This window comes from Barbus barbus (assembly GCF_936440315.1).
Source record: "Barbus barbus genome assembly, chromosome: 25".
NCBI classification, from domain to species: Eukaryota; Metazoa; Chordata; class Actinopteri; order Cypriniformes; family Cyprinidae; genus Barbus; species Barbus barbus.
The window spans coordinates 2,192,199-2,219,126 of NC_136753.1; the positions used below are offsets into that span (position 1 = coordinate 2,192,199).

General features: G+C 36.4%; 3 protein-coding genes across 4 annotated transcripts in view; 2 read left to right on the forward strand and 1 right to left on the reverse strand.

Annotated features, from left to right (window-relative positions):
* The window catches only part of LOC306845092 (activin receptor type-1B-like), a 20,338-nt gene extending 12,699 nt beyond the window's left edge, over nucleotides 1-7,639 (forward strand). The window contains exons 5-10 of one of the 2 annotated variants that reach the window (XR_013781965.1): nucleotides 6-173; nucleotides 1,471-1,627; nucleotides 2,730-2,854; nucleotides 2,975-3,105; nucleotides 4,266-6,896; nucleotides 7,561-7,639. Coding sequence is in view for 1 of the 2 variants with exons in the window: in XM_079377661.1 (XP_079233787.1) it covers nucleotides 6-173; nucleotides 1,471-1,627; nucleotides 2,730-2,854; nucleotides 2,975-3,105; nucleotides 4,266-4,391 (707 nt within the window). In the remaining variant the exon portion in view is untranslated. Of the gene's footprint in view, nucleotides 1-5; nucleotides 174-1,470; nucleotides 1,628-2,729; nucleotides 2,855-2,974; nucleotides 3,106-4,265; nucleotides 7,043-7,560 lie in introns of those variants that run through there. The other variant, XM_079377661.1, reaches the window with a different exon arrangement.
* On the reverse strand, nucleotides 6,764-15,821 carry LOC306845093 (5'-AMP-activated protein kinase subunit gamma-1-like). Its single transcript, XM_079377662.1, has 13 exons — nucleotides 15,631-15,821; nucleotides 13,744-13,795; nucleotides 13,347-13,447; nucleotides 12,345-12,426; nucleotides 11,837-11,895; nucleotides 11,705-11,750; nucleotides 11,572-11,626; nucleotides 11,358-11,484; nucleotides 10,975-11,140; nucleotides 10,821-10,858; nucleotides 9,975-10,121; nucleotides 9,220-9,319; nucleotides 6,764-8,973 (listed from the first exon to the last, which is right to left on the reverse strand). The coding sequence occupies exons 1-13, from the start codon at nucleotides 15,637-15,639 to the stop codon at nucleotides 8,963-8,965; spliced, it is 993 nt and encodes a 330-aa protein (XP_079233788.1). The 5' UTR covers nucleotides 15,640-15,821; the 3' UTR covers nucleotides 6,764-8,962.
* Nucleotides 15,811-26,928, forward strand: rgsl1 (regulator of G protein signaling like 1). Its single transcript, XM_079377660.1, has 20 exons — nucleotides 15,811-16,115; nucleotides 16,210-16,292; nucleotides 16,379-16,453; nucleotides 16,530-16,656; nucleotides 17,565-17,666; nucleotides 17,965-18,135; nucleotides 18,343-19,199; nucleotides 20,183-20,245; nucleotides 20,324-20,534; nucleotides 20,608-20,664; nucleotides 20,844-20,940; nucleotides 21,566-21,753; nucleotides 22,063-22,180; nucleotides 23,301-23,388; nucleotides 23,477-23,609; nucleotides 24,308-24,455; nucleotides 24,594-24,732; nucleotides 25,672-25,796; nucleotides 26,478-26,611; nucleotides 26,705-26,928. The coding sequence occupies exons 1-20, from the start codon at nucleotides 16,073-16,075 to the stop codon at nucleotides 26,809-26,811; spliced, it is 3,066 nt and encodes a 1,021-aa protein (XP_079233786.1). The 5' UTR covers nucleotides 15,811-16,072; the 3' UTR covers nucleotides 26,812-26,928.

A 26,928-nucleotide genomic window follows, 5' to 3' on the forward strand; every position in this document is an offset into this window, starting at 1 on the left:
CATAGATAATGGCACATGGACTCAGTTGTGGTTGGTGTCAGACTATCATGAGAATGGATCCCTGTTTGACTATCTAAACCGATATTCAGTCACAATCGAGGGCATGATTAAACTAGCGCTGTCTGCTGCCAGTGGCCTGGCGCATCTGCACATGGAGATACTGGGCACTCAGGGTGAGTTTGTCAAGGTTATTCGATTAAATTATGTCCATTTCAATACTTAGTGAACCAGTTTGCTCTCTACATAGGAAGCTAACTTCTAACACATCATCTGCATCAGATGTGCATACTTTTATTGTTGTTTTAAGTTGTTGTTTGTCATGAAAATAACCGTGGAGGATGGCATGCTGTTAAATCACTAATGAACAAAGAAACATCAGACAAATAAAGCATTGTGATTTGATAAAAAGATTAAAGGAGCCTGATTATGCTTAATAAGCCAACAATGCATGTGGTCACATTAACCCTTCTTCCTTGGTCCAAAGTTTCTGTGGGTCTTAAAAAGGTTTTAAAAAGATCTTAAAATTCTTAATTTGCCATTCCACAATTCAAGGCCTTAAAAAGGTCTTCAGTCAAAGCAGGAAGTGTTAAATTCATAAAGTCATGGCATTAAATGTTGCATGCATTTCATTACTGATATCTAAACATCTTAAATTCAGGATACATTTACCCGAGATGCAAATACAAAATGAAGTCTTGATGGAACAAAATTACGTTTATGCTTAAAACCAGAACAAACATGTCAGTGGGGAATGAAAACTTGTAACTAAGTTGATTTTTGAGTCCATTGACAGATGTTTGTTCTTTTAATCATGAACTCACTCCATTTTGAAGTAAATATGTCTTTTAGAAATTTGCATTGAAAAACAAGCCAAAAAAATACAGAGGAACAACATTCGCTTTTTTTCAGCATATTCAGAAGCTACGCTAAAAGTTGTTTCCGTATTATAGGGGTTGGGAGCTATTCAAGCCTTGAGCCTTTTTTTGTAAAATTGAATACTCATTGTCATATACACAAATTATTACATTTTGCTGACAGTAACATGGACTAACCTTATAAAAAAAAAAAGTTATTTCAGTAAGCTGATTATTGGTATTTATTAGTGTTCTCAAGTGAATTGCATGAAAAGTTTACTTAACACAGTCGATTCCAGGAGAGTCTGACAACTAATAAACACAAACATAGAGAGCGCACAAATATTGGGTCGGTAAAAAATTGTATCAATACTTTTCAGCACAGAATCAGATATTTTTAAAACTGAAGAATGCATTCTGGGCTGGTCATATCCTTGAAGGATATATGCAGTGGTGACTTAGGCTGTGTTCTTGTGCAGCCCACTGTTTGAAGCAGTCGTGATGCCTAAAAATGTTGTGTATGTGGGAGCGCGTGAGGGTGTGGAACACTTTTTTTTCTTTTTTTTACCAGATATGTGTGTTTCTGTAGTTGTAATGGTTTTGTTTTGGTCGTCAGGCAAGCCTGGCATCGCTCACCGTGACCTGAAGTCCAAGAACATCCTGGTGAAGAAAAACTGCACGTGTGCAATCGCTGACCTCGGCCTGGCGGTTCGTCACGAGTCCGTCTCTGACACCATCGATATCGCCCCCAACCAGCGCGTCGGCACTAAGAGGTACAGCTTACATTACTGACTGAACCAACAGCCAAGACACACAGACGTATATGGGTAGTTGACAAATATCGGACTGTGTCCTACGGTGTGACATAGCATAAATGTAGAAAGAAAAAAAAAAAAACTTAACATACAAATAACATGAGAAAAATGTATCTTCATTCAGTTACAAATAGCATGAGAGAGGTTTATCTTCAATGTTAGAGGATTTTTGTTTTTACATTTTTGCTGTCACCATATGGACACATTGATACGTCAACTACCCATATATAAACATACATGCAGTGTTGGCTGTAACGCGTTACTAAGTAAACCAATATTCCTGATTATGTAATCTGTATGAAAGCGAGGTACAGTCTTTCCCGTATCGGAGCTCATTATATGCAGTCACCTGCGCGCAAACGCCCACACCTAGATACAAAAATAAAAATAATAATTCCTCAAAAAAAACTCAAGATTCGTCTCATTTTCATAATTTTTGAAAGAAGACCTACTATGAGGAATTTACTTCATAACAGCGCGATCTGACATGGCTTTATTCAGCAGTGAAGATCATTTCTGTCATTCTTACCTACATTAGTTAACGTGTTATTTTTACATAAACCTGTATGGATTTTAGTAGTTGGGCTTTTCCTGAACATCTTGCCAAACTGAAATGTTTAACTTTTAAGATTTTTTGTTATTCAGATATTTTGTAGAGTATTTCTATTTGTTAACTTAAAGGTTGCATTTTTTTAGAAAAAAAGTTGAAGTATTACAGTTGTTTTAAAGCTAAAAGGCTGAACTATTCTATTTCTGACTCAAATTGAAAGAATAAAGAGTTTAATTTCTATTAAGGTTTATAGGGATTTTAAGATGGCCTAATTAGCAATTTGAATTAAGTTACTTATTAAGTTACTTTTCAGACAGAGTAATTAGTCATTTAAATACAATATTGATTAAGTAATTAGTAACCGTAATGAATTACTTTTTTTGAAAGTAACTTACCCAACACTGCATACATTTTACAATAATCTGACCCAAAACGTCTGCTCATATGGTCAGTGGTTAGTGTTTTCTACTTGATGTTCTTTTGGTGATCCTGTTTCTGTGTGTGTTTCAGGTACATGGCGCCTGAGGTTCTGGAGGAGACTATTAACATGCGTCACTTTGACTCGTTTAAATGCGCTGACATCTACGCTCTGGGACTCGTGTACTGGGAAATCGCTCGCCGCTGCAATGCTGGAGGTACTGAAATTAATTGAAACCATTCTTCGAGAGGCACACTGCATAAAAAAGCACTTGAAGCACTTTTGAAGTTAAAGTGAGAAATATTTTTGTTCTTATTTATGTTTTGTTTGCATTCAGGTATTCATGAAGAGTACCAGCTGCCCTATTATGACCTGGTGCCCTCTGACCCATCCATAGAGGAAATGAGGAAAGTGGTGTGTGATCAGAGGTTACGACCCAACATCCCCAACTGGTGGCAGAGCTATGAGGTGAGAGAGAGAGATCACAACAACACTGTGATTCCTCTACAACTACTATACTGGTCCACTTAAAATAGCCTTTCTATATCAAATATGGCGATTTCTGAATTGCCTGTTTTTGCTATTTTGTTTATACATGGGCTTTTTAGATTGGGAAGGTGGTGTTGAGTTCTGAAAAATTTGATTTCCAAACCTTTTCTAATTTTAACAGTTTCCACAAAACTTCAGTAAAAGAAGTGCTTAAAACGGCTTATTTTTGCATTTTCTATTTTTACGAACAATAAACAATACAAATAAGTATATAGGTATTTTTCAAAATAATATAAAATGTTTTATTTTACATATTTATATATTGTAAGTACATAGTTTATTAACTTTATATGTGACCCTGGACCACAAAACCAGTCGTAAGGGTCAATTTTTCAAAATTTAGATTTATGCATCATCTGAAAGCGGAATAAATAAGCTTTCCATTGATGTATGGTTTGTTAGGACAATATTTGGCCGAGATGCAACTATTTGAAAATCTGCAATCTGAGGGTGCAAAAAATCTAAATATTGAGAAAATCACCTTTAAAGTTGTTCAAATGAAGTTCTTAGCAATGCATATTACTAATCAAAAATTAAGTTTTGATACATTTATGGTAGGAAATTTACAAAATATCTTCATGGAACATGATCTTTACTTAATATCCTAATGATTTTTATATTAGGATAGAATGCATTGTTGGCTATTGCTACAAATATACCCCAGCGACTTAAGACTGGTTTTGTGCTCCAGGCTCACATATATCATTTTAATTTGTATGTGTTATTAATAATACGTATATCATTTTTAAATACACACACAATTATTATTAATATCTTATATTGTGCTTTCATATCAAATAAAGATTTTTTTTCTTCTTCCCCCAAATAGCTTAGTTACAGGGTTGAATGAGTTTGACAACATTTGTTGGTTTAGAAAGTCTGATCAAACTTGATTGACAGAAATATTGCTGTTTTGTCATTTTACAATAGATATTTTATTTTGTTTGTGTCAAAGGAATGTGGCAATTTATTTGTCAGAAGTGCTGCATTATTACATAAAATACTTTAGGAGTGTAAAAGCAAAAAGGCTGTTTGCTCTGATATGAACTCTCATGGTAAATTGGCTCTTGTTCTCTCAGGCGTTGCGTGTGATGGGGAAGATCATGCGGGAGTGCTGGTACGCCAACGGCGCCGCACGACTCACGGCTCTCCGCATCAAAAAAACCCTGTCTCAACTCAGCGTGGATGAAGACATGAAAATCTGAGCGAAACACTACCTTCTGCCAGAAACACTCCTAGCAAAGAGAACGTGTACAGACATGCGACCACTCTAAACTATCCTGCCTACCTCACCCCACCGCCAAAACTACTGAACCTACGGTACCCAACAGCCCTCTGTGCTCTCCTCCTCCTCTCTACATCTACTACCACTACTGCCCAGCTCGCCGATCAAAATGGACATGTGACTTGATTGATTCTGATCAAATCAGTTTTGTCCCAAAGATAATTTTTCCAACCAGCCGCTCATATTTAAGCAGTTTTGACCAGCTTGTTGCATTCATTTAGATCAGTCTAGCAGACTTACTTCGATTAACTAACTACGTAGAATACACAAACTCCAGTTGAGAGGAGATAATGAGCTGGTAAACACGGTGAATTGGTGCAAGATGGCACTGTTAGTGACCGACACGATCAGCTGATTCCTTTCATTCGCCAGTGTTTCATAACCACGTCAAAGCTGTTAGCAAAGCAACCTTATTTGCACTTTATCCCGGAGGTTTTGTGAGTGTGAAGTGGATTATAGCCATCTTGGATTTGGAATCTCACACTGGCACACGCGTCTATTCTTACTACTGAACGGTACGGAGATATCTATTTATTTTAGCTCGTAGATCCTTCATATGTCCTTTTTTTTAATCGCCGTTAGATTTCCTCCTCTCCTCCATGGGCAAACAAAGCTACTGTACATAGTATATTTTTGAAAAGTGTGGAAATGTAAATAGCTTAACCTTTTTTAATTCCAAGTCCTTCGACTAAGCTAAAGGTTTGATCGTCCAGGAACATCAGAGATGTGAAGCTGTACGGGTCAGTGGAAGCGATTTAAACGTTGTTTTTCATAGCTAAACCTGTCACTGTAGCATTACATGACACTATAATGATGCACATTTTATTAGCTGAGGAGCGTCGGGACTGTTTTGTATGGACTCGAAGCTTGTTTTTAAGGAATAATTCATGCAAGCATAAGAATGTTTATCGCCCTCGTGTCGCTCCAATCCCGTATGATGGAGTTTTTACTGTAAAACACAAAAAGAGAAAGCTGCACTCAAAAAATGATGAAAAATCACCATTTTTCAGAGCTTGATGCAGTCAGATTTCATGCAATTTAATTGCAAGGCAAAGAGTTGCATGAATGCAAGAAAGAAAGTCATGCAGGTTTGGAGCATCATAAGGGCGAATAATGATAGGATTTGAATTTTTGCATTAACTCCAGCGGCTCCTGCCGCAAGTGACATTATGACGGGATCCTATGAAATAGATCTCATTCTTCTTCATGCACTGGGTCTGTAATGAGAAGAACGACTTGAAAATGTAACTTGAAACGTTTGGCATCAAAGTGCACTGCTTTACTCCTACTACACTGTATTTATGACTCCTGACAGACATTGTCTCTCTCTCGTACTCCAGGGATAAATACTACTGCCCTTCTGTCCCTCTCCGCTTAATATGCAAGATGTAAATATAGTTTCTATAATGTATGACCTTTTTTATTAATCAGATTTGCTTCCGTAGACAATTGTGTGGTTTTGTTTTATGCTTTTTTTTTTTTAGTGTGACTCCATTTTAATTCAGGTTTATTTGTATAGCGCTTTTAACAGTAGATTTTGAAGCAGCTGTACAGGGTTTTTGGTCTGTGGTCTTTCATTTACTTTGATTTTATCTTTAGTTTCACTGGACTGATGTCTAGTTTGTGTTTCGACAATCTGAATAAGTACTGTTATTCTCCTTCGTCCATTTGCAACAATTCAGTCACCTTACTCTATTAAAATGTGTCCAGAAAAGGCCAAAAAGGATTGCGTATAGTTGAAAGAACATGTTAATGCTTGCTTTAGATTATATTTTCATGTTATGTAGATCCAAAACGACAAGCTACCATGTGAAATGTATTTGTAACACTGGATTGAGTCACAACACTACTGAGAAATATAAGACGACACTGGCACATCGGCTGCTGATTGAGAAAATCTTGAATTGGGAGTAAGTGTTCTGGTTTGATCTGTATTATTTTCTACTGTTGAGGTCAGTTTGTACATATATTTATAGTTTCCAGAAAGCGTGTCGCTGCTGGCAGGATTTGGGCTTCATAAACGTCTGCTTCCTTTCATGCACTGGCTGTCGCCGGCTAATTATAACTGCTAAACGATGGCGACAGTGTGATTTCTGGCTGTGCAAACAGTCTTAGTCCCAGTTTAGCGTAAGGAAGTGTCCTCGGTCCTCAGACCTCACAGCCGACCTGTATAATCCGAGTGTATTTCCCAAATCTACATGGAGACACTTGTCAGGAATTTCAGTTTCCAGTCATGTACATGGGTAATTATTAAATGGTAATAAATACAGGTTTTCCTACATTTGTCATGTTCATTCTTGCTTCAGAACTTTAATAATGTAAATGTATAATTCAATAACTTGTTCAAACTATAGAAAACATGTAATTTATGTTGTCAAACATGACGTTTGCTATGTTTATTAAAAACTGGTTGAACTGGAATAATGTCTGAGGGAATGTCGAGTTCATCAAATAGCTGTAATTGAAAACTAGCTCAGGGAAATTAGAAATACAAATGCAGCTCTCATCTAATAAAGTGACTTTTGACATTTTTGTTCATGTTTTAGAGCCAAATAAAGACTTAATACAGTCAAATCACAGACTTCAAATACTTTAACCTGATAATGTGCTTTTGAAACATTTTCAAGTTCTCATAAAATTCAAGTTTCGAAATATAAAAATCACAATTGTTTGCTTTTTAAAGACGTTAAATCTCAGATTTCATAAGCTTTACAGATGTTTAAAAGTGAAATGTTTATTGTAAATGAATTTCGCTGGACGAAACAAACTTGCTATTACGATGCACACCGGAAATTGATTGGCACTATTAGTAACCGCAATGATAAAGACTAATTTATGACATTCTTTGACGTATGATTATCAAAAAATATATTTTTTTTAGATGCCAAAGAAGATTAGAAGACAAGTGTCATTTGTGATCTTCACAATGTTCACTGAAGGTTTTTATGAAAATTGTCAACGCAAAAGTAAATTCATACTTTTATTCAACGAGGATGCATGAAATCAGTGGCAGTAAAAACATTTGTAGTGTTATAAAATATTTTGGCTTCAAATAAATGCTGTTCTTTTGAATTTTCTATTCATTAAAGAATCTTGGGGGGAAAAAATGCTTGGTTCCACAAAAAAGTGCTCAGTTTATCCAAAATAAATGCAACAACTGATAAACTGAATAGATTTTATTTGCTTGTGCCTTGATTAAAACATCTTTGACATGATAGAATTAGAAAACGGTTCAGGTGTATTTACAGATCCACCATGTGTGGCATGAAAATGATTACACAGAGAAAAATACCAGCAAAATATACTACAATAAAATGATGGAATGATCTGTTCTCATAGCAAAACAAGCTACAATAAAAACAAGAGAAGTGCGAGTCGTCCAGAGCTCATGATGGGTTACAAAAATGAAAAACAAGCATTTTCGCTGTTGGACCCTACGGTACATTTTTGTCAATTACATCAACAGCTAATTGTGGAAGCGTATCTAACTGAAATGACATCACAATGCACAGCTGACAGGAGATCAGTGGCTGTTCCTCATGACAGCTTCTGATGTGTTATCTATAAAACACTCTGCTTCCTCTTCACATCAAAGCATTGATAAAAGCCACTGAGATCATGGAGCTGAAAACAACGGAAGCGGAATAAAATCAGTAGCAACATGTTAAGAGCAAGTAGAAGTAAAACACACGTCTGCATCAGGCATAAAATTGTCTGTCCGGCCCAAAACAACAGGGAAGATCAAATTGATAATATACTCAAAAATACATATTGATAATTTTATGGAGCTGCAATTGTTTTTCCAATGCTATAAATATTCAATGGTTAATTTCAAAACATTTTAGCAAAGCACTCCATGTCCACATTATAAAGCAAGTTGAAATGGCTCTGGTTTGATGTTCAGAGAAACTGGATCGGAATAAAGCAATCAAACGTCCTCTGGATACTGCTGGAGTGACTGTATCAGTGTGTAGTGTGGAAACGGACTGATTCAGATGAAACTCTTCAAGATCAAATGCCCACATGATAGAAAAACGCTGCGTGCAGATCAATAACGGAATGTTTCTTCTCCACTGACACTTAAGCACCTGCACAAAAATCTCATCTGCATTTCCAGCGCTCATCTGTTGTCCTTCTGTGAGGGAAATAACATGAACAACGGATGTCACGTCAGCAAGAACTGTGTGCCGAGGGACATTTTAATTGGACAGAATTCAAATGATTTTAATTGATATAATTTCCTTGTAGACTCCCTGAAGCGGTACGGAGGCTCTATGATTAAAAGAGTTTGTTCTTAGAAGAACAATGTCTTTTCTCAGCATGTCTCTTTCTTCAGTCTGTAATCGGTAGTGCTTTATTATCTCCTGTGTTTGGGATGGCACTAGATGCCATAGCCCTCTGTCTCTATCAATCCTTTTTCTGGATCTCCTGGTGGCTTATTGAGAGAAGAGGAAATACAGAGATGTTCTGCTTCACTTGTCTCTACTTCCATCAAGCACTTCCTGAAGTGGAAAAAAGTAAAGGCTATTATTAGATCAAAGTAATGAATCAGTCCAACTAACATTACCTGTAGGATTTCAAACGAATGGCTAAAATTAAGATCTGACTCTTAAGTCATACAGTCAACTGGTGTTTTTTGGACAGCCATTAAACAGTCATATGGAAAAGGTTGTATAAAGATTATTGTGTTCCACTGAAATAAGAGAATATGAGCATTAATGCTTCACAATATCATAATGTGGTCTTACCGTCGTCTCCATTGGTGAGCACCAGTGCCTGTAAGATATCAGACAGAGACACGATGCCTTTCACAACCTCCTGCTCATCCACGATCACTAACCTGTGCACCTAAGAAACAACACACACACACACACACACACACGTCTGTGTGATTACTTGATCAGACGGGGAGCTACATCTTCAGCTGTCCATTGTGCCCATGCACAACTGAACGTTTTATGTTTTATTCATCAGTCAAATCAAAACCATCTGAAAAATAAGTTATTTTTTTTAAAAGAAATTAAAACTTTTATTTAGCAAGGACACATTAAATTGATCAAAAGTGACAGTAAAGACATTTGTTACAAAAGATTTCTATTTCAAATAAATGCTGTTTTTTTTTTTACATTCTATTCATCAAAGAATCATGAAAGATAAAATGCATCAGAGTTTCCACGAAAATACGAAGCAGCACGACTGTTTTCAACATTGATAATAATCAGAAATGTTTCTTGAGCAGAAAATCAGCATATTAGAATGATTTCTAATATCTAGAACGATTTCTAGACCGGAGTAATGATGCTGAAAATTCAGCTTTGATCACAGAAAAATATTACATTTTACAATAAACATTACAGTAGAAAACATTAATTGTAATATTTTACACAATATTAATGTTTTTACTGTATTTTTGATCAAATAAATACAACCTTGGTGAGCAGAAGAGACTACTTTTTTTTTAATCTTACAGACCCCAAGCATTTGAGCAGAATGTGTTTCTCACCTCAGCCTCCACCAGTCGGTTGATAATGGCCTCTAGCGTCTCACTGGCTCGGCAGGTGAGCACACCCTCAAAATACTGCGAGCGATGCTGGAGGGCTTTAGTCACGGTGATGTCCAGGTTATTGTAAGTCTTCTCAGCGGCTAGATTCTGTGTGATGATAAGAAAACCAGATTGAGACAAACACAGAGAGATACAACACAGAGACTTTAAAGGAATAGTTCACCCAAAAATTAAGAAAATCTATACATATTTCTTTTGTTAGTGAAAAAAATGGTCTGGTCTGGATCGGCAGAGAAATCTGCACAGATCAAACACATCAAAACAGCTCTAAACAAATTTTAATATGAGAGACAACAGATGCTTTTTAACTGGAGGAAACGTTATATATTTTAGCTGGAAACAACAGTTTGAAGTTAAAAATGTCTTCATGGATTTGTTCCTTGTGTATTATTGTGATGTTTCTTATCAGCTGTTTGGACTCTCATTCTGACGGCACCCATTCACTGCAGAGGACCTATTAGTGAGCAAGTGATGGAATGCTACATTTCTCCAAATCTGTTCCCTTGAAGAAATAAACTCATCTTGGATAGGTGAGATGAAAAAATATTAATTTTTGGGTGAACTATTTCTGTAAGATATTAAATTAAGGATATAGTGTTAAAAAAACAGCATTATGAGATCATGTACTGCAGTGGCTGCATTCACTCAAGCTGATCAATACAACCAGAGGCTTTAGACACGCTGAGTCCAATCGAAACAGAAACACCATCACACACATTCGATAATCTAACACCACCAGCACAGCGTTCTAGTTAGAAACAACAGACACAAACACACTAAACTTACTATAACGTCAAACTTGGAGTAGATGTCGACCACACGTCCTGTCGGCATAAACGAGAGAGAAACCATGAAAACACATCAAGTGAAGAGGAAGAAAATAAAACCACAGATTTGTAATTTACAATATATAAAAAGTAATGTATTAATTTCCTCTCACCATTTTCATCCACCACAGGAAGGGCAGACACTCTCTGTTCCACGAAGATGCCGAGCGCGGCGTAGAGCGGCGTATCCGAGTGAACCACTGCGATGTTGTGAAACGTTCCGATGTTCAACTCCTCCAGCATTTGAGACAGAAACGCAGGCTTGGGCATCTCAGATATCTGTCGGAGATCGTTAACATAAACATGAGGACTGTGTTTCTAGAAAGAAAACTAAATTCCAAGTTGGGCCAATAGATGAGTAAACGGGGAAATTTTAAAATAGTTGCTTAAAAAGTTGTGACAGAGTTACAGCAACCACTCTGTGACAGACCACTGCCAAATAAATCAATGTGTCACAGGAAACATTCAGTGAGTCGTTACAGGGCAGGAAACTTACAAAGAGCTTCAGGAATTTGAGGATCCTCTTGTGTGTCAGGATGTAGAGCGTGTTTCCTGTTAGAGGATCAATGACGGGTAATCTGTGGATCTTATGCTTCAGTAAAGATGAGACAGCATCATATAGACTGAGAGAGAGAGAAAAAAAAAAAACATTGGACGTAATCAGAACTCTCCAACAAAACCATTCAATCTGCTCTCTGACAAACTCTTACCTGGCATTGGGCGATATGCTGACGAGAGGTTTGAAGGAGTCTTGCAAGTAGACCTCTATAAGAAAAAGAGAGATCAGTCACAGGCTCACATATCCGAGTATAAACCTCACGAATACACAAAAATCATTCCCACCTCGCCATGTTTCTATTTTGTGTTCTTCTAATTCATATATCTGGACCTAAAACAGAAAAAGAAAAAAACTGTTTTAAATGTTCCTCAAAGAGACTTGAGGAAAAACATCAATGGGAGAGTAACAAATTTTACCAGAGGAGACTTGTAATAGCGATGAAGTATATTGATGAAATCTGTGATGGTCAGCATACCTACAATAGAAAGCATATAAAGAAAACAAGACATATGTTAAATTAGAACTACTTTCAAGACATTTGTTCCAATAACAATAAATTATTGTAAATTAGTTATTGAATTAAAATTACATTTTTATATTATTATTATTACATAATATGTACATAATCTCTCTCTCTCTCTCACACACACACACACACACACACACACACACACACAAAGTAATAACTTGCTCCACATCTAATTTTTTTTTTTTTTTTTTGGCTGATGCAATCAAAAACACATGAATAGGGAAAAATAATAACAACACAGTCTAAATTGATCCAATGATCCAATCAAATCACAATGGATCCGATCTACCCTTAATGATTTTCATTATGCAATATCAATTTATTGTGATTGCAGTTTAATCTTATCAAACATTCACACTATATTTACATTTCCAAAAAAAAAAAAACTTGCTTACCAACAAAGCATTGTTTCTTGCTGTCCCAGAGAGGTGCTGCTCTCACTCCATTAGACACCAGAGCAAAGAACGCCTTCTTCACCTGGTAACCATACAACCATGAATTAACCAGCAGGCACTCGGGACAGATTAAATGTCATGAATGTTGACACAAAGTACAGAGCAAATATATCCAACCCCTGAAGTCAACATGAAATACTGACCCCATGTGCCTGATTCTAATATCAATTATTCATATCATTCCAAATATTTTGTGTGTATGTTAATTATCTTTTATCAGAAAGTAATAATATGTTCTCTCTATTAAACAACATACCTTTCCTGCTAACATCACTTTTTATATAATGTTACAAAATAGCCAAAATGCTTTTTAGGCATAGTTTTAGCAAATGCACATCCAGTCTTGCTGTATTCTGGTGTGGAACAGACACTTTACATGAGCTAATTAATTAAAGGAATAGTTCATCCAAACATGAAAATGTGCTCATCCTCAGGCCATCCAAGATGTAGATGAGTTTGTTTCTTCATCAGATTTGGAGAAATGTAGCATTCCATCACTTGCTCACCAATGGATCCTCTGCAGCGAATGGGTGCCGTCAGAACGAAAGTCCAAAGAGCTGATGATATCTTGATTGATTTGTTTCTTATAAACAAATACAGCTTTTCACTTCACAAGACGTTAACTGATGGACTGGAGTGTTGTGGATTATTGTGATGTTTTTATCAGCTGTTTGGACTCTCATTCTGACGGCACCCATTCACTGCAGAGGATCCATTGGTGAGCAAGTGATGGAATGCTACATTTCTCCAAATCTGATGAAGAAACAAACTCATCTACATCTTGGATTGCCTGAGTGTAAGTACCTTTTCAGCAAACCTTCATTTTTGAGTGAACTTTTCTTTTAATGATTGTTTTGTTTCACACAGAAATGTGTGATATTTTGGAAATTAATAGATTGTAAACAAGGTTTAAACAACATTTGATTTTTTCTGAAAACCAACCTGTAGAGAAGTGTCAAACACCACCAACTTTGAGCTGGTGGGCACCAGGTCGTAGCAGCGGTGGGATTTCATGAAGCGGGTGTAGACATTATACTCAGGATCTGGTTTGAAATAAAGTGAAAACCCAAAATTAATAATTTGCTATTTTAATGCTTGAAAAAGCATAGTCTAAAACATTAAATCATGAACAAGCTTTTTTAAAAAAAATTAAAATATCAGAGAAAGCATGTCAAGAGAACAAAATGTCACTGGATCATATTTCTGTTGTCACTTCAGTCTCAGATTTTACTCCAAACACTGAAGTCAAACCCCTGCTCGGCTCTGCTTTCATATCTCGCACATGAGCTGCAGGTCATCGCAGGACTGCAGTATCATCTTTATTTATTCACATTCTTACCCTCTATGTGCGCCTCCTTTTTACCGTCCAACTCATCTAGAACAGCAGGAACCTGAAAAACAGATGTCAAGATGTGAACATTCAAAGCTCACTTTCATTTTTACCTTGTGATCATTTTTCTGATAAAAGTTCTTGCTGATTAACCCAGTAAACCCTCACACAAGAAATAATAGTTAGAAAAATCACATTTTAAAGGGAAGTTTATTGAACCTTTAGACAAAATAGAACAAAATTCCTCAAAAGCCTGATGATCATATTTGATACTCATACTCATTACTGTATACTCAAGTAAAGCTAAGTGTTCATTTTGAAATATTACTAACAATATCAGTTATTTTTTACATTTATTATATAAAATTCTGTAAAGATTTTACAACAAAAAGACACATGAACAACCTGAAGGTGGACTTTGTAAAATGATACTAAAAGACCTTTTACTTGCAAAAAAAAAAAAAAAAAAGTATAAACCATCAATCAGACAACAGAAGGCATGTAGTAAATTGTGTCCAACCAGACTTTCAGCAACGTTTTGATTGTGTTGATCATTTAGGGGCCTTAGAAATTTTTATATCAAATAAAATACATTAGAGTTAGGTGAGGGTTAACAAAAAGTTGATTTTGAGTTGTTCTAACTAACTAACTAACTAACCAAAGGCTAAAATGTATCTAGTAAATACATATTAACCAGAGGAGTTAACAGCAGGACAGTTCTGTTCGCTTGAAAGAATTGATGTCGTTATACATTAATTAACTCTTTTTTTAACTCCATAGCTTCAGATAATTTGAGTTAAACCTCAAAGCTTGAGCTCTGCCTATTCCCTAAACTAGACAGCTTACTAGCTCAAAAACTGTTAGGTTAAACACTGATAATAAGATAAATACTGTACTAATACACTATATTGCCAAAAGTATTGGCACCCCCTTCTAATAAACATGTTTGACTACTTTAGTAATTTATATGAGTACAAATCTTAATGTTAAAGCATATAATGATATTCTAGGGAATTGTGTGCTTCTAATTTTATAGCAACAGTTTGGACAGGACCCTTTTCTATTCTAACATGAGAGTGCCTCTGTGTATAAGACACGGTTCAAAAAGACATGATTGATTCAGTCAGTGTGGAAGAACTTGACTGGTCTGCAGAAAGCCAAGTCCTGATCCCAGCTGAACTCCTCTGGTGTGACTTTATAAGCAGACCTTGAGCCAAAACCTCATCACCAAACACCAATGACTTGTATAGACACTATAAGGACAAAAGCCCTTCTTAAGAACAGAAAACAGCACTAACAAAACTGTGGCTACAAAGATGGAGACATAATACATGCATCTAAAAATTGTATTTCCATCTCTGTTCCAGCACACAATTCCCTAGAATATAATTATATGCTTAAACATTAAGATTTGTACTCATGGAAATGACTAAAGTAGTCAAACATGTTCATTAGAAGGGGGTGCCAATACTTTTGCCAATATAGTGTGCCAGCAAACTAAAGCACTACTAGTGTAAAAGCAACAGAACTGACTGTACTGAAGTAACAACGGCAAATCTAGAGTAACAGCAGTGGATTTGTCCAGCATTACAGTAAGAGCAGAAGACTAGTGCAGTAAACGCAGTACTAGTGTAACGGCAGTTAACTAGCAGCACAGCACTAACCTAGTTAACCGCAGGCGAAGTGTAACTAACTGGCTTCAAATTAATGGAAAATACTAACTTACACGACACAAGACTCACCTAACTAATAACACTCAGCACGCTATCTTAACATTTTAGCCGACATTAGTTATTTAGTATATTATAACACAAGAACAAACAAAAGCCGCCGTTAGTCAGTTAACGTCTGACGGCTCTCAGATCAACTGTCTCAGTTTAAACTCGCACTACTTACACACTCCATGATCCATTCACGGTGTGAAGAAGCTAAAGATGTTTACTTCGAGTTCAGAGCACAGAAATGTAGTTTAATTCGGTCTCCGGTAGCTGTGTTTCGTCTCTGGTCCCGCTGCTCTGACAGACTCCTTCTAGGATGAGGAAGACCGATGCGGAGGCCGCGACCGGATGTGACGACACACACGTGTGCGTGCTTCTACATAATAATAACAATGCGTAATCATACATAATAATAATCCTGCTGATAACCTGGTTATAAAATAAATTAAATATGAATTTTATATATTATATATCGACCACAGTAGTGAGAGCCTAAGCCTGGTAGATAAACGTTGTATTTAGATTTGTATTTATTTAATTTGGCAGAAGAGGAGTAAATAAAAACGTTGCCAAAGCAACAGAAAGCTATTTGCTTAGCCATAATTTTTAACAAATTAGAAATGAGACGACAGCAAACCAGAGGAAAACATGCTGATCAACAGGGTCAGTTCGGCTTTAACATTTATTAAACCCAGAATACACTGCAAGGGTATCAAAGTATCAAATAATCTTGAAGTTTATTAACACATATTTGCAGAGAAAAACAACAACATGGAGCTCAAGTTTCTCCTGAACGATGAAGTTTTTGTGGATTTCTTCAATACATTTCTAAGTCTTCCAGTAAGATGAAATCTTATATCTGCTCTTCACTTCCATATCTTTAGTGTTTATCCTGGACCGATCATACATGTTTGTCCTGTTTTTAGGTGTTTGGGCAAACCCCTCTCTACATGCTCAAACAAAACAAGTGGTTAATGTGGCCAAATGTGCCCTTTGCTCGGGTAGGATGTTATTTATGAGAATATTAACCAGCTGTTGGCCAAAACATCTAATATCTGTAAACATATTTTCTGTCAGGTGAACACTGGAGCATTTCTCAGATGGTTAGACACGCACCGGATGGTTTACTTCAAACAAACGGAGCTCTATCACAATTTCATTCTCTGCTCAGAGATCCTTGACTTCGTATCCTGTAAATCCACAGGTAATATTACGTTCACATGACAGTGATATGTGCTTCTGTGAAAGTTGTCTGGTGTGGGTCATATTAAAGGAATAGTTCACCCAAAAATTACAATTAGCTGGAAATGTCCTCACCCTCAGGACATCTACGAGATGTAGATAAGTTTGTATCTTCATCAGAACAGATTTGGAGAAATGTAGCATATAACTTACTCAGCAATGGATGCTCTGCAGTGAATGGGTGCCGTCAGAATGAGAGTCCAAACAGCTGATTAAAACATCACAATAATCCACACGACTCCAGTCCATCAATTAACATCTTGGGAAGACAAAAGCTGCATGTTTGTAAGAAACAAATCCAAAAGTTTTAACTTTAAACCATAATTTCTGGCCAATAAAACAAGTCCATAATGCATAATAACGCTTCCTCCTTTGGAAAAGTCTAGTGCTTGCATGTTGTCTCTCACATTAAAACTCACCCACATATATTTTTTTAGAGCTGTTTTTGATTGTAAACAGTTCTTGATCTGTGTGTATTTCTCTCCTAAATCAGACCAGATTACTTTTTCAGTGGAAAGAGCAATATTATGGATTATAGACTTACATTTTAGCCAGAAGTAACAGTTTGAAATTAAAAAGTTTTTAATGATGGATTTGTTTCTTATAAACAACAAGACATTAACTGATAGACTGGAGTGGTGTGGTATTTGCACTCTTATTCTGACGGCACCCATTCACTGCAGGTGAAGAACTGATGGAATGCTACATTTCTCCAAATCTGTTCCCATGAAGAAACAAGCCTGGATGGCCTAACGGTGATTCATTTTTCAGGAAATTTTCATTTTTGGGTGAATTATTTCTTTAATATATAGTATTAGTTTTTCTTTTTTGGTTTTGCTTTGTTTTGGTTTTAATGATGCTTTTTTTCAGAGGATTTGAAATGGACTCTGGCGGATCAGTGGCTGTTGAGGAAGTGTCTCGGCAGCGTGAGGGGAATCCAGAGATTTCGTTCGTTTCTCAAGGGCACTGCTGGTGTGAGACTGCACTGATTTACATTTTTCCTTTTAAATTCATTCAGCATCCAAACCAGTTTAATTTTACAAATCCTTCAATTCTGCAATTAGAGTCAAGTTTACATCTGATTTACATTTCAAATGAAAACTAGTAGAGCCTGTAGCATTATGGGTAGCGCTCTGATGTTTTGATCTTGTCTCCCACTTTGCTTTCTGCCCTCCATACTGTCCCAACTTAAGCAAAAATGACAAAATAAATAAATGAAAACTAAATTTTGCCAGTGCTTATGCTACGTGTATAATGTGTTTTCGAGCAGAGGAGGAGCTTCTTCTGTTCTGTGTGAGACTGTCCATGTTGTTGAGTATGAAAGAAGAAAAAAATGAAGATGTGTTGCAGACTTTGAATCGTCAAGCACTTCAGAAAGCGATCAGACTCTCTCCCCTGAGCGAAGGCTCTGCCATCCTGTCTGTCTGCCATATACACGCAGGTGAGGCAGTGCATGTGTTTCTCTCCTCTTCCCTTAAATACCACACTATTTCTGTTCTGTTATTACACTATCATAAGTTTGGGGTCGGTAAGATTTGTTCATGTTTTTGCAAGAAGAGTCTGTTCTACTTACCAAGGCTGCATTTTTTTGGCTTTTAATTTCGTCTGTACTAATTACTGAATATGTTATCATATTGTATGTTTTTAGAGGACATGACTGAGCTTCTGACCAAAGAATGCCCACTTAGTGCCCAGAAGCGTGTTTTGGCAGAGCTGAGAAAGAAAGCTCTGTGCCGGCTGCAGTCGTATTGGCTTCCTCAGTTCTTACACTGCTGTAAATCCTGGCTGTGGCGTGTGCCTGAATGTCAGCCCATTGTAGAGAAATACTCGTCTTTTTCCTCTCCTCCTGCTCCATCTCCCTCCTCATGTGAGCGTAAACGGGGCAAGACGAATCCCACGCTGAACCCTGCTAAATCCTACTGCAGTAAACGCAGCAAACGGCTCCTGTGGAGTTCATGTAAGCCGAACACAGTCCGTTCACAGTCCAACAGCATCTGCTTGTGGCTTCCACCAGCCGGCCAGGAGGATCTAAAGTGTTCAAACATAGCACATCCTCCTCAGAGACATACAGAAACCTCTGTCCAAGCTATTGTCCATCACACATGCGCCCAAACTCCAGCGTGTCAGATTCCCTGCCGTGTGAACGTTCATACTCCACCATCAGATGTCCACTGCTATCTCCAGCCGGCCCTGTCTGCCGAGGCTCTGGCTGCAGGTCCTTTTAAGTCTTATCTGAAAGCCAAAGACCTGGTGGATAAGCAGCAGATGCTGGATCTCTTGGAGGATCTGGACTTTTTCCTCCAGCTGGTCCTGAAAGCACAAGGAGAAGATCCAGTCTGCGCACAGAGACAGACCATGGCCCAGCGGATAACAGAGAAGTACCTGAAAGAGAACATGCCGTGCTGTGAACGGCTGGATTCAAACACCAGCCACCATCTGCGTTCTCTTTTACCCAGCAGTGCGGCTGTCCCATGGATTTACAGGGCTAAATATGAAATAAGCAAGGTATATGTCACTTAAATGAGTTCATTTTGCTTTCAAGTTAACATGAAATCAAATTTTACTTTCTTAAAACATGTCCTAGGTCTTTATTGTGCATGATTCCTCAGTACACATTATTCCACATGGTTTGTGTTAATAAGTATTCATCAGAATGGATCAAATTAAAACTTTTGAAATTATTACTAATATCACTAATATAATATTATTAATATGGCTAATATCACTAATCTTTCATCTGTCATATAGAGATACTCCCATAAGACTTTACATTTATATTTGGCTGATGATTTTAATCCAAAGCATCTTACAATGCATTCAAATGCTTTTTTTAAAAATATATTATTATTAATTCATGCATTCTTTGGGATCTTCGCTTAATGCTTTAGGAACTTGGACAGCCACTGCTCAGCATTAATTTTGATTATAAAATGAATTGTCCATTCAAAATAATGGACAGTTTGCTGCAATTTCTGTAAGATTTAGTTTTGAAAGATATGAATACTTTTTATTCAGCAAGAACACATTAAATTGATAAAAAATACAATATATTTATAATGTTCCAAAAGATTTCTATTTCAAATAAATGCTGTTCTTTTGAGCTTTCATTCATCAAAGAATCCTGGAAAAAAATGTATCACAGTTTCCACAAAAATATTGGGCAGCACAACTGTTTTCAACATTGATAATAATCAGAAATGTTTCTTGAGCAGCAAATCAGTATATTAGAATGATTTCTGAAGGATCATGTGACACTGAAGACTGGAGTAACGATGCTGAAAATTCAGCTTTGATCACAAGAATAAATTATATTTTAACATATATTCACATAGAAAAAAGCTATTTTAAATTCTAAAAATATTTCAGAATTTTACTGCATTCTTGATCAAATAAATGCAGCCTTATTCTTCTTTCACAAGCATAACAAAAACTTTTGAATGGTAGTGTATTTATTAAGTGATGAGATCTGGCATATGTTCTATTTACAGGAACTACAAGATGTTTATGACTCATTTTTAGATGCAGAGGATAAAGCTCTAGTGTCTCACCTGGTGAGTGACCTAAACTAATGCCTCAAACCAGTGGATGCTTTCACTGCAGTTTCCAGGAACCTTCTCTCTGTCTTTCAGAGCTCTCGCAGTGAGGAGATTGAAGAGGAGCTGCTGTTCTGTGGTTTCGAGACAGAAACCGAAGCTCACTTCACTCAGACGGAGGCGTTAGTGTTGTGTGGAGGATGCTCCAGTCGTCTCGACCCTGACGCTCTGTCTCAGGACAGCTGGGCTTTAGTGGCCCTGCAAGACCTGCAGAGAGGAGGATCACTGCTGCACAAGTACAACACAGGTGAGAACACAGTACACTGGTCTCTTTCAAGACCTCTCACAATGACTCACTTTCTCTGACTTGTATTGGGCAGATGCATATGAGGAACCGATCACAACAGAGAGTGACATTACAACACCCCTCGCTCAAGGTACTGCATATGTTAAATATTTCATTGATACTTGCAAAAAAATAAAGAGATCTATTCTTCAATGGTGTTCTTAATGTCAGATTTACAAAACGTCTAGAGACAACTTTTATGTTTAAACTGTGTGTGTTTGTTTTAGCAGACTGTATACAAACCTACTTTACTGTATGCTTCACTTCCAGATGTGCCCGAATCTAAAGCAAAGTGTTCTAATAATCTCCGGATGAAAACTCTCAAAAAGGACAGCATTATTTTTGAAAAGCCATCTACAAAACCCAGGTGCACCCATGTTTCCCTTACCTGACATTAAAGGAACAGTTCACCCAAAAATGAAAATTTGCTTAAAATTTACTCACCCTCAGGCCATCCAAGATGAGTTTGTTTCTTCATGGGAGCAGATTTGAAATTTAGCATTAGATTTAGCAGAAAGAAATTTAGCATTACTCGCTATGGATCCTCTGCAGTCAATGGGTGCCGTCAGAATGAGAGTCCAAACAGCTGATAAAAACACAGCTTTTCGCTTCTCAACATGTTAACTGATGGACTGGAGTGGTGTGCATTACTTGTGGATTATTGTGATGTTTTTATTAACTTGTTAGGCTCTCATTCTGACGGCACCCATTCACTGCAAAGCATCCATTGGCGAGCAAGTGATGAAATGCTACATTACTTCAAATCTGATGAAGAAACAAACTCATCTACATCTTGGATAGCCTAAGAGTGTGTAAATGTTCATTTTGGGGTGAACTATTCCTTTAAACTTAGCAGAGGATCTGGTTTGGAAATATGTGTCTAAGCTGTAGTTGTGGGAAGCACATTTCTAAAAGCATACTAGTTATCTCAGGAAAAATTATTTCTGAAACTGAGACCAAGTTGTCTGTTTTTTTTTCCTGCTGAATTTCAGGTCATTTGAAGAGGTCCTCACATCATCTCAGTACATTGGTCATTTCAGACAGTTCCTGCAGGAGCACAATGCGGACGGAGCACTGCTCTTCGTCCAGGAAGCAGAATCTCTGCGCACCATCGATCCCAAACGACAGAAGGCCAAAATCCGTGGCATTGTAGACAAATTCTTTCGGCGACAAGATTACGGTACTGCTTTCATTAATTGATATTGTGGTGCTATTTCAATTCAATGTCAAAGGAATAGTTCACCCAACAAATGAACCACATATCATCATTTACTCACCTTCACATCATTTACTGGGAAGATGTTTGGCCTACAGTATGTAAACAGCGATTCAAACTGACAGTACTGACAAAGTGCATTGCATGGAGAAAAGAAAGAAAATAACACAGGCTTGAAATTACATGAGAGTGATTCAATTATGCTGTTCTTTAAACAAGGGTTTTGCATGCGCCAAAAAAAGTATCACTATGGTTCACTGTCTCCCCCTGCAGTGGAGTACCTGCAGTGCAGCGCTGACATAATCAGCAGTGTGCAGCAGATGGACACGGTTCCTCCAGAGGTCATCTTCACCATTCAGCATCTGGTTGCCAAGTCACTGGAGGCCACATGGTATTGTTATATAAACTTATGGGAAATGTTATTGCTCAAAAGTTGTATTTCAGAAGAAAAAAGGTAACCTGTCACTGTGTCAGTACCCTAAGGTACAAAAGCTAAAAGGTTCATCTGTGTTCCTTACTTACCCCTAAATGGTACATATTACACCTTTTGAAAGTGCACCAGCCCTGTCACAGCTTGGCACTATTTTTTCTGAGAGCGATTCTCATTTATGATTTATTTAACAATCAACTTGGAGGAAATACAAGTATAGAGCAATAAAATGAATGTGGATAGCAGCTCAAATAATTTTATCATCATTTGATGAGGAATTTTTAAAACTAAACTTCTTAAAAATTGCTTTTGGTAATTGAAATGAAGCTGATATAAAATAAAATCTCAAACTTAATATATATAATAATTTTAGTTAAACTTAAAAAGACTGAAATATTGCCTTTGCAACTAACTGAAAAAAAAAAAACAGTTGAAGTTGAATGACTAAAAATGACTAAATTATTACAAATAATCATTAAAGCTATATTTTAAAATGACAAAAGCATATTACATAATGACTAAAACTAAAATGTAAATGTAAAAATAAAAGCCTTTTCAAAGTATTACTGGATATTATATAAATATACATACTGTATATATAAATATAAGTCTGCAAATAACACTGGTTTGAATTTACACTGAATTTTGGTCTGGAATTTGGTCTGGAAGAGGAGACACATGTGATATTACTGGGTTTTCTTCTGGGGAAAAAAGAAAAAAAAATCTAAGCAGAACATTTATTTGCTCTTGTAAATTGATATAAACTAAGCAAATCTCATCTGCTTGGTTGCTTGAAGCATTGCTAAATGTAAACTGTATTATCGCCCAGCTCTGATCTGCTAAATGTGACTGTAAGACATTAAGATATTATTTATAACCATAACATCATGATTATCTGTAAAGCTGCTTTGAAACAATGTTTATTGTTAAAAGCGCTGTACATATAAATCTGACCTGACATTCATGTAACCTTTGTGCTGTCTAGGTGATATTAGAGATATTAAGGAGATATCTTTTGATTGTTTTCAGTGTTTTACAGTGGTCACATGCAGCACAAATACTTCTCTTTGATCTCAAACAGGTTCAAGCAGTATCAGGAAGCATTTTATTCTTGTTCCCCCGTGTCATCTGAATCGAATGTGAGAGGTCCACTGCTGCTGTACAAACTGGTAAAATATTTCAATAAATTCAAAAACCTGCACTTTTTGGATGATTTTTAGCAAGGGTTGAGCTCATTTCTTTTGTGGACTTCTTCAGAAAACAAATGCGTGGACGGTTTTCAGCAGCTTCATCCGCAGTGTGAGAAAGTTTCTGTCGGCCCTAGAGGACCGTGACTTCAGGACTGAGTTTGAAGACTATCTGATAAACGACTACAAGCACTTCTCACAGCGTAAGTCCGACTTTGGTCCATCTGTTCACTGCAGAGGTCATCAGATCAACCAGAACCTATTTCAGGGTTTCTGCTGGTGTTAAAAAGTATTCACTTACATTTTTACACATTAAGAAAATCAGAGCAGGAAGTCTTAAATTCATGGCATTAAATGTTTCATGGACTGCAAAAAAATGAATATCTTCTTCAGTCTAATCTTGTTTTCCAATACAAATATCTAAATATCCTTACATCAGCATACATTTATTGGGGTTTGCACAATGAAGATATGAAGTCTGGACAAAATTAAGCGAGTTGATGCTTAAACAAGAACAAATATCTGTCAGTGGGGAATGAAAACTTGTTTTCTCTTTGAATTAAGTTGATTTTTCTGAGCTCTTTGGCAGATATTTGTTCTTGTTTTAACCATAAACTTCAATCAATTTCATTTTGACACATTTGTACTAGGAAACCAGACAAATACAAAGGAATAACTGACAGTGAAATTATTATTATTATTATTATTTATTATTTATTTTTTTATATTTAATGAAGTATTGGATACAGTATATATTTTCAAACTTTGAAGCATTTTTTACACTTAGAGACCATATTGACGTATTGTGCTCCATTCAATTTATTCCTTAAATTTTCTTTACTTATTGTCTTAAAAAGTTTTAAATGTACCTTCATGAAACCCTGTTGTTGTTTTTCTCCAGCTTGCGCTGTTCGATCCAAAGCCCAGCAGTCGTACGATATCAGCAGCGACGGAGAGAAGTTTAAACCCAAGATGCGAAGCATTATCAACAAAACAGTTATAGTGGACTTCTTAGTCAATGACCTTTCCTTCTACTTGGAGTGTGAGAGGTCAGGGACTGTCCAGCAAAGGGCGCTCTATACTCGCCATTCAACAGCAGAACAAAGCCCTTCTTCTGTTTGTGTTTAGTGTCTCTAAAAGCAGCGTCTGTGATTGAGGCAGTGTATTGGTCTGTTCTGAGTTTCTAGGTTCAGGCATTTGGCAGACGCCGGCGATATAATGGCATCAGAGGGCATGTACAGTGAGAATGATTATGCCATGCTTCACCAGAAAGCTGAGCTGATCATCAACATATTTCTCCACTCAAATCTCTCTCCAAAGCTCATGGTACACATTTATCTATAATGTCTGTGCTATACTAAAGAGCACAAATGAGCTGCTAGATAGTGCTTACTAACTCATTTGTCTGTAGATTCATCACTAAAACATCCAGGTGTTTAAAACTTTCCAAAAAATGTACTTTTTATTAAAATCACTGGACTATAAAAAGCTTAACAAGACGTTTCGGTGTCTATCCAAACACCTTCATCAGTTGTAAAAACTCACATGATCAAATATTATTTGGGAAATATTTAGTTAAGTTACATAATAATTTTTTTTTCCTACCCACTATAATACTATATTGTTAGTTGTATTTTTATTTATTTATTTGTAATCTAATTTCATATTTAGTTTGTTTAATGTTTTGTTTTGTGTGTTTTGCTTAATATTTGTTATTAGGAGTTTTTCCCCTAGACCCCAGTTTGAAAAGCCTTTGTTATAAAGTCATTTTTTGTTTTGATATGTTTTTCTGACTGATATGACAACGAGGTTGGATTTTATACTGACATCACTGGTGCAGATGCAGCAAATATTATGTTTTTTATATATATATATTAATCAAATGTGTCACTTTACTTACTTTACAATAAGCTCTCATTTGTTAATGTTAAATAACATGAACTAACAATACTTCTACAGCATTTAATCTCTGGTGATTTCACCTTTTGATTTAAAAAATGCATTTGTTAAAGTTGTATCCATTAACTCAAGTTAATGCACTGTGAACTAACATGAACAAACAATTGTATTTTATCATGTATTTTTTATTGTATCATGAACAAATGAGACCTTATTATAAAATGTTAGCCATTTCTTTACATGTAAAACGTTTTAACAATTGAAAATGTTATTTTAGAGCACTTTTAAAACATGGATCAATCAATATCTTTAATCTGAATCACTCTAACAGCATTCATTGGCATCTATTGTGTGTGTTTGACTCAGGTCAACACCAGTGAGGCTCAGAAAGACGGCATACTGCAGCGCTTTGCCTCTGGGAAGGTGGACCGAACTCTCTTCTATCCAGCTATGATGGATGTGTTTCCAGTTCTCGTCTTCTGCTGGAAAAAGTGATGAGATCTTGTGATTTCACACACAGACTGTAGTGTAAATTGAAACAGTGCAGGTGTTGCTGTCAGGTGTCGTATAATAATAATCATCATCAAAAGGATTGGGACCAAAAAACACAATTCTGAAAAAAAATGCTATTAATATTAGCTTGCAAGTATTAGGATTATTATTAATTCTAATAATAATTAAAAATAAATCAAATTGGGACAAAATATCTAAATGAAAAAGCTGGCTATTTGTATTAACTTGCTGGTATTAAGATAATTTTTTTAAATAATAAAAAATAAAAATACAACAAAATTTAAAAATAAATCAAATTGGGACAAAAAACAAATCTGTACAATACAATAGTAACTTGCTAGTATTAGTTTACCATTTTAATATAAAATTTAAGCTAAATAAAAATGAAAAATACTAAATCAAATCTCAACAAAAAAGTTTGCTATTAATATTAGTTTGCTAGAATTAGGATTATCATTTTATTCATATATTGCAAAGTTTAAGGTTGCATTAAATAAGATTTTGTAAAAGTGGTAATACACATGACTATAAATCACATTTTAAATGAAATCAGGACTAAAAAGTTTTATTGTAAAATAAAAAAGTTTTGCTGTTTTTGTTTTTTGGTCTATAGCAGATATACAGGTTTAGGCATAATAAGTGCTTGTTCCCGTTGACAGGTTTTGTTGTCTGAAGGTGATGAAGTGTCTGTACCCTGCTGAATCACTGAGGAATCAGAAAGCGTCCTCTCGTCTGCAGGAACAGCATCCTTTTAACCTCCTGCGGCAGATAAAGACGGTCATATCCAGTGAAGGTGGGCAGTGAGATCAGACATCATGTATTAAACCACGAGCAGTCGTTATCAGTGTTTGAACAGTTTAACCCCTTTACTGCTGTGTTTGACTAGTTAAAGATGCCATCCTGCGCTTCTCCACCCAACACGGCCTCGTTCTGCTGCTGCCACAGACATTACACAACCACACACCTGCTGCTACCCAGCAGCCGTCAGCCTGATGAATGACATTAAACCACTTCAGTTCAGACTGATGCTCTTCATGTTTGTGTGTGTGACAGTTACTCCATGAACGAAACCCAACCCTGCTATAATCCTGGTTTAAATAAAATTGCTTT

Excerpts from the sequence above, each read along its gene's own strand:
- LOC306845093 (XM_079377662.1), bottom strand. Across the intron at positions 11,896-12,344 it reads CAAGAAACAATGCTTTGTTG|GTATGCTGACCATCACAGAT; the intron begins GTAAGCAAGTTT and ends TTTCTATTGTAG. Across the intron at positions 11,751-11,836 it reads GCTATTACAAGTCTCCTCTG|GTCCAGATATATGAATTAGA; the intron begins GTAAAATTTGTT and ends TTTCTGTTTTAG.
- rgsl1 (XM_079377660.1), top strand. The coding sequence starts at position 16,073 with ATGAGACGACAGCAAACCAGAGGAAAACATGCTGATCAACAGG. Across the intron at positions 16,657-17,564 it reads CGTATCCTGTAAATCCACAG|AGGATTTGAAATGGACTCTG; the intron begins GTAATATTACGT and ends GCTTTTTTTCAG. Across the intron at positions 20,535-20,607 it reads GCTGCACAAGTACAACACAG|ATGCATATGAGGAACCGATC; the intron begins GTGAGAACACAG and ends TGTATTGGGCAG.